This window comes from Tachypleus tridentatus, chromosome 9, assembly GCF_004210375.1.
Source record: "Tachypleus tridentatus isolate NWPU-2018 chromosome 9, ASM421037v1, whole genome shotgun sequence".
In the NCBI taxonomy this organism is placed as follows: domain Eukaryota; kingdom Metazoa; phylum Arthropoda; class Merostomata; order Xiphosura; family Limulidae; genus Tachypleus; species Tachypleus tridentatus.
In genome coordinates this window covers 31,336,994-31,352,237 of record NC_134833.1, presented here as the reverse complement: position 1 = coordinate 31,352,237, position 15,244 = coordinate 31,336,994, and the positions used below count along the sequence as shown (strand labels likewise).

The 15,244-nt window shown below is 34.0% G+C and overlaps 1 protein-coding gene across 6 annotated transcripts in view; it reads left to right on the top strand.

Moving 5' to 3' along the window:
• The first annotated feature begins 4,062 nt into the window (after positions 1-4,062).
• Positions 4,063-15,244, top strand: part of LOC143224980 (ketimine reductase mu-crystallin) — a 23,458-nt gene continuing 12,276 nt past the window's right edge. For 2 of the 6 annotated variants that reach the window (XR_013013557.1, XM_076453558.1), the window contains exons 1-4: positions 4,063-4,324; positions 9,169-9,319; positions 12,089-12,151; positions 15,098-15,199. Coding sequence is in view for 4 of the 6 variants with exons in the window: in XM_076453558.1 (XP_076309673.1) it covers positions 4,149-4,324; positions 9,169-9,319; positions 12,089-12,151; positions 15,098-15,199 (492 nt within the window). In the remaining 2 variants the exon portion in view is untranslated. Of the gene's footprint in view, positions 4,325-4,537; positions 4,658-4,742; positions 5,093-6,471; positions 6,571-9,168; positions 9,320-12,088; positions 12,152-15,097; positions 15,200-15,244 lie in introns of those variants that run through there. The other 4 variants (XR_013013558.1, XM_076453560.1, XM_076453559.1 and 1 more) reach the window with 3 other exon arrangements.

Genomic DNA, 15,244 nt, shown 5'->3' with positions numbered 1-15,244 from the left:
AGGTATTGTATCACTTTAAAATATTTATTAAGCGTTGTTCTAGCTTTAAGTTATTTCCATTATTACATATATGAACAAGAGTTTACAATCTGAATAGATCTTGCAGGATCGAAGTACCTGGTGAATGTTTGGAATCCAGAAGACCTGCTATTAAAATGACTCCAAAAATGTCTGAAATTAAACTTTAGCATCATTACACTTGGTGGAACCATGATAATTATAATGCATTATTTCAAAGACTACTTGTTAATAAAAAAATGTAAACATTGTGAAGTGAGGAAAGAACGGTGTAGGAAAGATGGCCAGTCTAAATTACAGTGGGGTATAATCCAAGATGGGACTTTTTCACAAGTGATGTTGGAAAACTACTGTAGTCAAGCAGTCAACTGAAGACTCAGGCAAAATATACTAGTTTGAAACTTATTAGTAACTGGATTATGAACATTGATTGTTTGTTTGTTTTGAATTTCGCGCAAAGCTACTCGAGGGCTATCTGCACTAGCCGACCCTAATTTAGCAGTGTAAGACAAGAGGGAAGGCAGCTGGTCATCACCACCCATCACCAATTCTTGGGCTACTCTTTTACCAACAAATAGTGGGATTGACGGTAACATTATAACGCCCCCACGGCTGAGAGGGCGAGCGTATTTGATGCGACCGTGATTCGAACCCGCGACCCTCGGATTACGAGTCGAACGCCTTAACATGCTTAGCCATGCCGGGCCTATGAACATTGAACAATAGTCCAGAGACATATTTACTGGGCACAATAGGGCTCATTATGCCTACAAGAAAATTTGTTGTCTGAAATGAAAAGATACAAGTGAACAGAAAAAACTTTGAAAATTAGTACTTTCAGATTATCTTATTAATTAGCACAACCTTCCATGATATTCACAGACTTACAACAATTGAACACTTAGGTGTTAAAAGACACTAGAGAGAAAGAGAGAGTATTTCTATTGAGTTAAGTAGAATATTGATGTAAATCATGCGAATTATGAGTTGAATGAAAAGGTCCATGAAAGAAAAATACTATAGACAGTTACAACAGTCTTATGTTACAGCATTGCTTAAGACAATTGCTGTTTATGTGCTTGGTCCTCTGCCAACCCTGGATTAAGGCATGGGCTAACCGGGCTGAAGCCTAGGGCTTCACACTACTTAGGGGACTTCAAGCTATGATTACAAATGTATTGTACGTAAAAATTCTATCTCGAGGAGGCATCTATTAGTTGAAAAGCCTAGAGCTAATAAAACCCTTAATCTGATCTTGTCCTCTGCCACAGAGTAACGGTGAGAATAAACATATGCTGCTTCAAATCAAATAGCTTAGACTCTTGGAAGAAAAGATGTCAAGGCTATTTAAAAGTTCCATTCAGGATTTGGGATACATTTGGAAATGTTATCACATCATCGACGGAACTTTGAATTAGTCTTGTTTGCTAAAATGTGTCAAATCCTTGGACGAAAAATAACAACAATTACTTCTACAACAACAACAAACAGGAAGGATATAACTGTACACATTTCAATCAACTAACCATTTAAAAATGAATATCAGAAAATGAGGAATGAAGATCTTTACCATCATATTATAACACCCCCACGGCTGAAAGGGCGAGCATGTTTGGTGTGGCAGGGATTCGAACCCGCGACCATCATATTACAAGTAATTTAAAGTTATTGAAGGGTAAAATATGGTTATACACAACTTATTGAGATTGCAAAAGAGATGATTTGATTGGCCGAATCAAACAGTTAGAATTAGACATTTACCAGGGTAGAATTTTAAAAACTGAATAACATATTTTTACACCAAAAAACCAACAACAAACAAACAAAATGTTAAGTACTTTCATGTACTCGTAATTTGAGGGTAGCGGGTTTGAATCCCGGTCGCACCAAACTTCCTCGCCCTATTAGCCGTGGAGGCGTTATAATTTACGATCAATCCCACAATTCGTTCGTAAAAGAGCAACCCAAAGGTTGGCGGTGGGTAGTAATGACTAGCTGCCTTTCCTCTACACTGCTAAATTGGGACGGCTAGTGCCTATAGCCCTCGTGTAGCTTTGCGCGAAATTCAAAAAAGAAACAAAACAAACATGTATCGGTGATAAAAAATTGAAAAGTTTTTAAGCAATTGTACATGATAATTAAACTTACTTATCATGCCTTAAAATTAATACCATCCAAGCCTGCATGAAGTTGTGTTTTTATTGTGGTGATTTCGAACTTATTTGTTAGATGAGGAGGACGGAAAAGGTAATGTTTCAGATAAAGCAATAACTTCAGGGTTATCAGAGTCAACATCGTGAGCGGTTGAAGGTGCAAACTTAACGAGAAAGGAATCACGCAATGATTGGTTGCACGTGATAGCATCTGTAAGAGCAGATAAGTACACCCTTGTGCAAATTAATTGAAACAAGACGGAAAATTACGATTTTTTCATTTTTTTGCGTTTTATTTCTGAGAATCCAAAAATTACTCACAAATTAATACATGATATGACTACCTTTATTTTTCAGAAGATCATTAATCCGCTTTGGCATCGAGTCCACGAGTTCATTGCAATCCTTACTAATTTTTGGATCGCGGTACTACACATCAATTATGGCCTCAATTAGCTTATCTTTCGTAGTACAGTCTTTTCCCCGAAGTCTTTCTTTACAAATCGTCCAAAGATTTTCAATAGGATTTAAGTCCGGAGAGTTTCCAGGCCAGTCCAGCACCTTTATTCGCGTTGTAGTCATAAAATTCTTCACAAGTTTCGATGTGTGGCATGGAGCCAGATCTTGCTGAAAAATGCCAGATCCATCTGGAAATCTCTTTTTCAATTCTGGAACGACTATTTTCTGCAAAACTTCGATGTACTGTGGTCCTCGCATCATACCTTCTACGATATGTAAGCGTCCGACGCCATACTAGTTGAAAAAGCCTCAAATAATCTTCTTGAAAGGATGTTTTACGAACTGATTGATATAAGATTCTCAAAGTTTCTCATCTGGAGATCTGCGAACATGCAGACTTCTTTGACTCTGTACGAAGAAATGAGTTTCGTCACTGAATAACACCTTCCTCCATTGTTCTTGCGTTCAGTTCTTATATTTCAGACCTCATCGATACCGTTGTTTCTTCATTAAGTTGGTAAGAAGTTGTTTTTTGACTGGTCTCGTTGCCCTTCTAACGCAATTTCGAATGACGTAATATTCCTAAAAATTTTGTCATATATTCCAAAAATAGATCGACCGTACTGCAAAACACAGCTAATGACGCTGTCTGTGAGAAAAAATGACTATTACAGGAAATCAGCGGGTCCAGCGAGCCTACATTGGCCGACATGCTGAAAATATTGTAAAATGACCATTTGTTTTAATTAATTTGCACATGGGTGTAGGCTGTAGAAATGACCACGTGGCGACAGCAGTAGCGAATTGACAAGAAGCGGTGAAGCAGATATTTCGCAATCGATTGGTTTGGTTGGTTTGGTTTTTGGAATTTCGCACAAAGCTACTCGAGGGCTATCTGTGATAGCCGTCCCTAATTTAGCAGTGTAAGACTAGAGGGAAGGCAGCTAGTCATCACCACCCACCGCCAACTCTTGGGCTACTCTTTTACCAACGAATAGTGGGATTGACCGTCACATTATAACACCCCGACGGCTGGGAGGGCGAGCATGTTTGGCGCGAACCAGCGACCCTCAGATTACGAAGCGCACGCCTTAACGCGCTAGGCCATGCCAGGCCCCTTCGCAATCGAGAATTTATAAAATAGGTTTATGTGAATTCTTTGCGCAAGTCACATGTTACGTAATCGGGGACCGTCTGTAGATTAAAAATAAGTATCTTTTGCAACTACTATAATGTAGTTTAAATTTAATAAAGGGCTTTTAGTCCTTTCATGTTCACTATGCATTTGTAGTTCATCCTTCTTATATTAATTAATTTATTAAATATTTATCAAACACTTATTAACAAGTTTTATCTTATTATTGTCATCTGAGTGACATGGGATAGGTATTTATAAATCTATATTTACATTGATGTAACGTAAAAGTCCTGTTTATTTCAAAATACTCACGTGATTTCTTAGTTAAAGGTGGAAGCTATAGGCATCAAATTTTACTTTATAACAATTTAAAAATAATAATGGATTTTGATTCATCGCCAGTGTTTTTGAATTCAGAACAAATTACAAGATACATTAATGGAAGATGGGATTCTCTGATTTCAGGCCTTGAAACATCTTTTGTCATTTGCTCAAGCAATGATGATCGAGTTGTTCAGCCTGTGAGAGAGAGGGTGACAATTCCGGAATATAATGGGTAGGCTCTCTCTTTTTTTTCTCTCTCCTTTCTTCATATGAGACAATTTATAAGTTACAGAAGTTACTTTTAAATTTTATTGTTTTTAGTTCTTTGTAGTAATATATGAATTCTTTATAAAAATCACATGTAAACTAAAATGCTATATATTTACTTACGATAAAAATATATTTTAAAATGTTTCGTTTTTAATCACATCTTACAAGGTTTATCTAACGTATGAGGGTGGCAAGATATGATTATCTCGCAAAAGAGTGTCACAACGTACAATGTCAGAAAAAATATTACGTCATTAAACAATGATGTAATAGAAATCAACAATAACTAAATAAGGTAAAAATAAAATAAATAATAACATATACTGTATATTTATTAATATTTGGTTTTGTTTTGTGGTGAAAGAAAGATTCAGGACAGTTGTTTAGGAATATTAATACCTCCCTTCGCTCCGCTCGTAGAGATCACGATAAATTAAAGTGTGCTTTTACTGACTCTTTTCGGATATAAGTCCTGATTTTAATATTCTGTTGGGAATTGCTGAGTGCAGAGATGGCAAAGCATAAGGTCAAGGTTGACATCCTGGATATCGACAACTATCGACAAACACAGACGTCCCATAATTAGGGTTACAGATTGGCGGGGTCTACAAATCCATTTGTTTTGTAATAAACCGTATAGATAACTTATGTAAATACTTTAAAAAAAAAACCAAAAAACTTTGAAATGTTCATTCTGTGCTGAGAAAAGCAAGCGGTTAATTTCTCCCATGTAAGAAGTAGCTTAAAATCTTTACAATGATATAGTGTAAATGTGGCTTTGCTATAAGAATACACACACTCGTTACAATGAATTTGGATCACAGATCCTTATAAAATTAAGTTTATTTCTGTTAACAACTTTTATTGACAAAAACAGGCCTAATTTTCAAGGAAAATTGGTTTTTAAATCTGTTCTTGCATGTTTATTTATATATAATTAACTAATAATATGGTTTATATACATGCATTATTCTGATTCTGGGTTTTCATTGCAAATTCAATTTTACATTCAATAATGTTTATATTTAAGTAAAAGTTCAACATCTCTCAGAAGGATGTTGAAAAGAATGAACTGTGATTATAGATAATATTAACAAGGATGTATAAATACTGAAATGACTAAGGCAGAGATGGTGTCAGTAATGTCTTGTTTTTGTGTGCAAATATTTTAACACATTCCCTGCCTTACAATGCTTGAGACATTTGAAATGAATACTTCTGACAGCAAATTCATGCAATGTTGTGAAATATGTGTATGTATAAAGAATAGCTCCCAGATTCAATTGATAAACACTATTGGCAAAGAAAAAAGAATCAGACTAATATAAACACCAGGCAGATATAGAAGGTTGTTATTCAAAAAAGAGTTTTTTGACAACTTTTAAAATTGGTGTGCAGTTGTAGGCTATTTTTTATATTTTAAAGTTTTGTTCACTGTAGAAAAGTTATATTGCGTAATAATTGTGTGCACTAGTAGGTACAAGGAAGTTAGGAAACTGCGGAGTCTTGATTTTTTTTTTTTTTTAAAGTACAATATAGAAATGCCAAGTAGAGTGAGTTAAGAATAAATTAATCAGTTAGTGTCTTTTCGAGTTTTAATGAGTGAGATTGAGTATTTTAGATAAGTGATTAATAAATTAGTCAATCAGCGTATTTTTTATTAATGGATAAGAAAGGGAATTTTGCAAGTAAGTGATTGGTTGAGCTTGTGAGTAAAGTATATTATTAATCTTTGTGAAGTTAGATCTACCTTTTAACACAGCCTGTATAAAATGTGATTGAAGAAATAAATTAATTCTTTATTGTTGACTAGATTTGGCATTATTCTTACTGAATATTTGTACAGAGCTCACTCAAAAATAAAACAGGTGATAACATTTGTGCAAGGAGTTGAATTATTTTGGGGAAATAAAACAGAAATTTATCTAAACTTAGGAGCATGAAGCGTGGTTGAAAATTTGCCGGTGATGATATAACTTAGTAAAGAATAAAGGCAGAAAGAGATAACGTTAAAAGACAAAGAATAATATCACAGAAAATTAAAAGAACATTCAACAATATGGAAGGGGAACTTATGGAAGGAGTTAGAAGCAAATTTAATATTTGCAGATTTAAGAACAAAATCCAATTAACTGAAGACAAGATTGATGAAACTACTGAAGAGAGGTTACAGTGGCAAGACTGAATGTGAAAACAGATAAAAATGAAGTACGGAACATCTATAATGATAAAATTGAAGTACAAAAATATATATATAAATCACAGAAATATCAAAATAGCTTGATCAATGAGTTAGAAAATACTATAAAATAACAATAAAACAATTGGAAAATTATGTGGCAAATTTAAAGCTCAAGCCTTCCACATTCTCTTTTTAACTTGCCTAAGAATTCAAACCTACAACATCATTTACTAGAAAATTTTGTTATATAGAATAAAACTGGTTGACATCTGTTATCACTACTGTTGTACTATCTATAACTACATGATCTCCTTAAAATTAACCTAGCTATGTCATTATCAAATCTAGTCATAGATAAAAAAAAGAATAAGCACAATAGAGATTTGGTGAATGGACAGTTAGACACAGTAACCCATATTTTAAATATTTCTTATTTTGTTCACTAGAAGGAGTTTTTATATGATACAATATTTGTGTGAAGCTTGGGTGTTCCATGAAATTTTAAATGTTTGTGGAATCAAAATTTCATGAAATGGAGTATAATATAAAATGTCAGACTGAGTGAATTAGAATTAATTGGTTCAGTTAGAGTTTTAGTGAGTCAGCCTGTCACTGATTTGATTAGTAAGTTAGTCAGTCTGTTTGTTATTAAGGAGTTAGCAATGAAATTTTGTAAGTGAGCAGCTGATTAAGTATGTCTTTGTATTTGGAGTTTTTCTGGAACATTGTTTATAAAGTTGGGTTTATCAGTGAACATAGCCTCTATAGAATCTTACTGAAAAAAATTAGTCACTTTATTGTTGTTACATGAACTGGGATTCTAATTATTTTTATCGAATAATCCCAAAACTCATCCACTGATAAAATGTATTATAACAATTAACAATACTTTTATAGAGAATGGCAATAAAGTTGCACATACTTCTTTCCTTATGAATATTCTATTCACAGTGTTTTTTTTAGGTTGGAGGAATATTCACTGGTAGGATCATTGGTAGATTTATTGACTTTTAGCACTAGAATCTGGGATACAATTTTCTATGATGGATAGGATTCAGACAGCCTATTGTATAATTACTACAACAAACAAACAAGCCTTGAATTTTCAAAGTGTGTGTGTGTGTGCAAAATGTTAGGTTTTATGTACATGGGCTAAAAACTAGTTCAGTCTCTTTTTACCAAGAAAAATTATTAAATTAAAAAAGAATGTTTTGAAAATGTGGTTCAATGGGCTTACCTTGGCTTGGAGGTTACAGTTTTTTTAATGCCTACTGTGTACTACTATATGGATATTTGTCCTCCTCTTGTTCCATTTATTGTGGCATTCAGTGTTGTTACCTCCCTCTTCCTTTGGGAGTCATCTTGCTTGAGGTGGCTGAATTTACTCTTCAATTCAGTTTTGACCTCGTCAGATGTGGGACTTTATGCAGATGTCACATCTCTTATTTGCTTGAAGCATCTCTCTCACTTTGTTTATCATGCAGATTCCTTCATATCATTTTATTCTGTTGTAATGAAGGGAAGAACCCTTGTTTCCCCAGTTCCAGGTTGATATGGTGAGTTCCCTTTTGGTTTGATTTAATTCTAATAGTATGAAACCAAGTGGATGAACTCCTTAATTGGAAGTAGGAATGGAATGTTATCAGGAAGTTTAGCACAGGCCACTGCATTACACTAAGAACAAGCCATTCATAGTAGTTGTATTGTATGAATGAGTCTTGCATTTTCCTTTAGATATTGGTCTGGGATAATTTCTACCTGCACCTGCTTATTCTGGTAAGTATTTCATGTGAATATTTTTTTCCAATACTGAATGCATGACTTCTTGCTCAAGTTACTTGTGTCCAACCCCAACCCCCCCTCCATCAAGAGGTAATGGCTGGTTGATCAATCTTGCATGCTGCTCACCTTTACAATATTTTTGCACATTGTAGATGGTGCTTTTGACAGTGTTTCTTACTCTTCCACTTTTATAGGGTGAAGAATATTTGGAAGGATACAGTTTCCAACTAAGTGATATCCCACTAGGTCCTCTCCTTTACTCCAAATGGATGACATACTTCATGGGTTTCCCTTTCTGATGCTATAATCTCACAAAGAAGTTTATGTTTTTTACTTTATCTATTCCAGCCTATATATAATCTGTTCAATGTGTGTGATTCTAGTTATTGGTTCTTTCGAGGGGTAAATAGTATTTCAGAAGTTGACATTTTCTTTTAACTATAAATATATTCAGATACTGAACCTTTCACAGAAGTTTTTGCCCTTCCTCCTGTCTTCCAATGTTTTTCTTTCATCTCATCAGAAATATGCTTTTGTTGAAATGATAATGCTCATGGCAGTTATTACACATGGAGTATGTCTCAGCTTCTTATTGGTTGAAGACCATAGTCTCATGATGATGGTAAAACTAATGTAATAAATTTCCAGTTTTAAATTTTGTAACGAAACAAAAAAAACTTGTATATTGGTCAGCTGTGTTATTTATCACCATGTACAACAAACAGATAATGTTTGTTATTATATAATCATGTACATCTGACTTATTTATTTAGTAAATGTATTATAATATTTTTGTATACAGATAACTGTGTTGGAAATAACATTTTTTGTCTTTATTTTAGGTTGTTGTTGTCAATGCCAGTTTTCAGTTCTCCTCACGAAGCACTGGCAACTAAGATCATTACTTTATATGCAGATAATCACTTGAGGGGAGTGCCGAGAATTCAGGGGGTGATATTACTTTTCAGTGCAGTAGATGGTGTTTTAAAGGCGGTAATAAACACAGTTCATTATCTTTGTTTAAACTGAGGTTATAGTTCCTGTGTAAAACATTATATATATATATATACACATGTGCAATGATTTACGATGTTTAAAAACATAGTTTTCTAATATAGTATATGGATAAATATGTAAGTTTTAATATTTCTTTTTAAAATGAGGGCCATTTTTTATATTTACCTTAAACAAAATACTTATAGTATTTATTTACAGTTAAGTCTTTATAATATATAATATATTTCTTTTGATTCTGTATGTACATGTGTGTACAGAACTTTCTCATATAAGCTTTAGAGATCTTTCTATAATGTTTGTGTATGAATTTGCTTTTAAAAGTATAAGTATTGCTTGAACTCTTGGTGATAAAATCTAAAGAACTGAGGCTTTTACAGAGTTAAAAATAAATAAAAAACAGATACTTTTTCTATATTATTTATTTGTTACATATTGAAAAATCACAAAGTTATCAACCAACTTCTTGAAATATTAGCTGAAATGTTTAACTGAATGTAAATAATTAGATAAACAGCAGGAAAACAATATCTGGATGATCATTCATTGTTATCTAAATTATCAGGTAATACATTTCAAAAATTAATAACAATAAGCACTGGTTGAAATGTATGTTTAGAGGTCTTGAAATGAAATTATTAATTCCATGCACCCATTAAAATATTCCGAAAAGTTTCATTACACATTCTGAGAAGTTTCTGTATGGTATATCATCATATGCTGGTCTATTTTGACTACTGAATATGATAAAACAGCTGTAAGAAATGATGTGAAATTAAGTTTTTATGTCATGCATCTGAGATATTGGTCTCTTTTGTTTGTTTTTAGTCCTATCACCTCAGAATTCAAGGCTACTAATGGCATGCACATGTTTTTTTTCTGATCAAGTTTTATTTTCCTAAGAGAACAATTGTGTAATTTTTGTTCAGGACTTAAAACAACCATACAATGTTATTTTGTATTAAAATTACTAGTTTAATTTCTTATGACCTTAATTCCATTTTGGTATGGAAGTAACTTCCTGAGTCTTCTTTCTCCGTAGATTAAGGTTCTATGCATCTTTCCTAGTTGCACCAATCTCCTTAAATCATTGTCCACTTTATCTTTCTCCACTTCTTCATCATTCCATTACTATTTTCATTGTTGTTCTTTCTTTCATACTGTGTGTTCCAACCGTCTCAAACTTGCTTCTCCTACTTTTTCTGTAATCGTGTATTCTGATTGTTATTTATTTGGTTAATGTAGTATATAATTACTTGTTGTTCCTTCTCTCAGAGATATTACCACCATCTACTTTAACATCTCATTTCAGTTCTTTATAAAATACTCTCTTCCTTTCTTCTTATGGCCCAAGTTTCTACCCCATGAAGCAGAACAGTCTGAATTAAGATTAATAGTTTAACTACAGAGATATAAAACAGAGTGCTGGATGAAGGTTGTTTTATTATTTCCATGAAGTGGAATGTACAAAATATCTTTGTATTTTGCAGTTGGTGGGGGACATGAAGAACTGTTAAAATGATTTACTTACCATGCTCTGTGTCGTCCCAAGGGAGACATGACTATCCAATAAACTTGTAGATTAATTTCTGTTATGATTTATAATATTGGGTTGAGGAATAATTCGTGAGCGTTTTTTCAAGTTAAACAAATATATTCATAAATGAAATGCTTTCTCAAAATATTTCATGTCATTTGGTAGATAATTTTTTGCTCTAATAGATTGTGTGTTTGATTTTCATATGTCTTTAATTTTCGCTTTCATTTTCAGCTCATTAAATGGACTGTCAAGTGGACAAAATTGAGCATTTTCGACACCATCTGCTTTTCGCATTTAATTTCTTGCAATTTCGTTTAAAACAATGCATACTATATACCTAGGTATTACATGAAATAAAGTATCATAATAAATGTTTTGGGTGTAATGTGTTCATGCATTGAAGTATTGTATAGTCTTGCATGTAATGCTTGAATGAAATTATTTAAAAACGCTCACGAATTATTCCTCAATCTAATATAATGTTTTGGATTTTATAACTGCACACTTTTTATTATGATGGTATCTACATTTTCCAGAAGATTACTGCTTCGAGAAATACAAAAACAAAGCTGACACTATTTGGCAAAGATTCTAGTGGTTCAGGTATACAATTATTTCAAATTTTACCACGGCAAAATCAGGTGATTAAAATATTTTCATATTGGATATTATTCAAGCCACAGCTTTCTAAGTGATGTTTTTATCTTTGTGGGAAAAATTTCATGTTTGAAACTTTTTCTTGAATGATTAACATAAACCAGACTGTTTCTCATGTACAGTTGAATGTAATGTGAAATAAGATATTTTGTTTAAAACACTTGCACAACCAGTAATGATATTGTGAAGAAGTCTTCCATTGGTATTAATGATATTGAATGAATATCTTTTTGCATCCATTGTTTATACTGATGTGAATAATTTCTGTAAAAAAGTGATGATACCAAAGTGTATAATATGTTTATTTACATTTTGTGGGTTCTCAAAATTTATTGCTTGTTCCCCAGAAAATAAATCAGATTGTAATTATCCCCCCACCCAAACAACAACAACCAAACAAATGCCTTTGATAGCAAATTACTCTATATACTCTTAATTATTCTTTATTTTGGTATATCTCTGTGATCTTTGACCCCTTTTTGGGCCAGAAGCCCCAGTTTGAGAAATGGTAGTATACAATAACGTCAATAAAATAACTTATTTTCATGCAGGTATTGGAAGCTCCTGTAATCACAGCTAAAAGAACAGCAGGTGCATCTGCAGTAGCCACTAAGGTGAGTGTATATTATAGATTCAACATAGTATTGGGAAACATGCAAGAAGTATTGATTTTTTTTTATCCTGTACAAAAATAAATGTTTTACAAAATCATAACACATATGTGCATCACAAATTATAATTTATTCATTTAATTCAAAAGGGAAAATAAAACAAACTTTTTAATATATATTAAATTATATTATATTATTTTAAACTATTTTCTACATACTTTGTGCTTGTAACCAGTCTTGCTTTTTAAATTAATTTAGGAAATATCTTTGACAAATAGTTTATTTGAAGACAAGATTTCTGCTAGATTTTAACCAACTTTCAAGATGTGTTGACTTGGTGACATGTTTACTTGGTCGAACAGTGTGATATTAATATAGTAAAGGAACTTTGGAGTGTTTGTAGGGTAGTCCATTTTTCTTTACTTATTCACATTTGTAACAGACAAGTCTGAAGAAAAAAATGTCATTTCTGTTTTGCTTGTAGAATATAACTTTCATTAAAGTACAGTGGTACCTTGGTTCTCGAACGACTCCCTTCTCGAATAATTCGGTTTTCAAACATATTGTTTGAGAAAAAATGTCTCGGTTGTCGAACATAAATTCAGTTCCCAAACCAAGTTGTTGTGGCTTGAACTCCTGAAATAACCTGACTGGTGACCAAAACGACCCTGCGACCATTTTTGGCCCACGTCAAGCTTGCCCAAAACATTTTACGCACACCTGTCGCTCAGTCCACACCCCTGCTAAAATCTGCTGTGAATGTTCTCCTTTTTTTTTCTTTTTTTTTCTAAATATTCTGATTAAATAAGCCACCAGGGGGTCAAAGAAGTATAATGAAAGCAGCAAACCAAATATAAAAGTTGTTAGAGCCACAATAGAGGTAAAAAAAGATCTCATAGCAAAGTATGAGAGTGGTGTTTGCGTGTCTGACCTTGTTACACAGTTTGATATGGTGAAGTCTACAGTCTGCACCATACTGAAAAATAAAGATGTCATTAAAGGAGCTGATGTTGCAAAAGGAGTAACAGTGTTTATGAAACAAATATCACAAGCGATGGAAGAGGTAGAAAAACTGTTGTTGATTTGGGTAAAGGAAAATCAGTTAGCTGGTGATAGCTTTTCTGAGACCATCATTTGTGAGAAAGCAAAGCAGTTGCATGCTGACCTCCTGAAAAACACCTCTAGAATGAGTGCTGATACAAGTGATGCCTTTAAGGCTAGTAGAGGGTGGTTTGAAAAATTTAGAAAGAGAAGTGGTATACGTAGTGGGGGGAGGGTGCCAGTTCTAACAAAGACGCTGCTGATAAATTTGTTAGGGAATTCAAGGACTATGTAGAAGCTGAGGGTTTTATTCCCCAACAAATGTTCAACTGTGATGAGACAGGCCTCTTTTGGAATAAAATACCAAAGAGGACCTATATCACCAAGGAGGAGAAGTCACTGCTAGGACACAAGCCAATGAAGGACAGGCTAACTCTATTGTTATGTAGTAATGCAAGAGGGGACTTAAAACTTAAGCCTTTGCTTATGTACCATTCTGAGAACCCGAGGGTTTTTTAAGAAAAATAATGTCCTGAAAAGTGAACTAAATGTCATGTGGAGGGCTAATAGTAAAGCATGGGTAACCAGGCAATTTTTTATGGAGTGAGTCCATGAAGTGTTTGCCCCAGGTGTAAAGAATTACCTCACAGGAAAAACAGTTGCCACTCAAAGCCCTTCTTGTGACAGACAATGCACCTGTTCACCCACCAGGCTTGGAGGACGGGTTGGTGGAGGAGTACAGTTTCATTACGGTGAAGCTCTTGCCCCCTAACATGACTCCTCTCGTTCAGCCCATGGACCAGCAGGTCATATCGAACTTTAAGAAACTCTACACCAAAGCACTGTTTCAAAGGTGCTTTGAAGTGACCTCTGACACAGAGTTAACCCTCATAGAGTTCTGGAAAAATCACTTTAATATCCTCCATTGCTTAAGGATCATAGACAAAGCCTGGAGGGAAGTGTCTTTGAGGACCATGAACTCAGCCTGGAAGAAATTGTTGTGGCCAGATTCAGTAGCAGATAGAGACTTTGAAGGCTTTGAGGCTGAGCCTGTTGTCGAAGATATTGTCTCACTAGGCAAGTGTATGGGCTTGAATGTGAGTGGTGATGATGTGGAGGAGTTGGTGGAAGACCACAACACTGAGCTCACTATGAAAGAACTCCAAGGCCTTCAGAAGGAGCAGCAACAGAAGGCAACTGAGGAAGTGTCTTCAGATGAGGAGGAGGGAAGGGAGGAAGGAAATGTGTGGAAAATGGGGAGAGTTACAAAGTTTTGTGGAAACATTTCACCCTGACAAAGCTGTAGCAAACCGCAGCATAAACCTTTTCAATAACAATGCCATGTTGTACTTCAGAAACATTTTAAAATGCAGGCAGAAACAAACCTCATTAGACAAGTTTTTAGTGAGAAATAGGTCCATTGAGTCTCAAGCAGGTTGTAGTGGTGCAAAGAGACAGAAAAGAGAAAGAACTCCAGAAGGAGAGTTACCTGACATTTTTATGGAAGGTGACTCCCCTTCCAAACAATAATAACCCTCCTACTCTCCACGTTCCTTACCACCTTTCACTTACGCCATCAGCTCTTCTCAGCACAGGTAAAGTGCAGTTAAATTTTCATTTATTGTTTTTTTATTGTGTTTATAGTTTTTGTAGTTGACATGTAAGTATTATTATACAGGTATAAATAAGTAATATTTTTACTTAAAATGCTTCATAATGCATAATTTTTGGAGGTTTGTAACAGATTAATTTAATTTACAGTATTTCTTATGGGAAAAATTGATTCGGTTTTCGAACAGCCTTCTGGAATGGATTAAGTTCGAGAACCGAGGTACCACTGTATATGTTATTTCTTTATCCCTTTGCTTTGTGATGTTTTTTTCTTTAGGAACTGGTTTTTGTTTTCAGTATTTAGCATCCGAAAACCCCAAAATATTGGCCATTCTTGGAGCAGGTGTTCAAGGAAAAAGCCATCTTGAAGTATTAACTCATTTGTATAATTTTGAAGAGGTGAGAATATGTTATTACACAGTATTTAGAATAGTAGATGAGGCA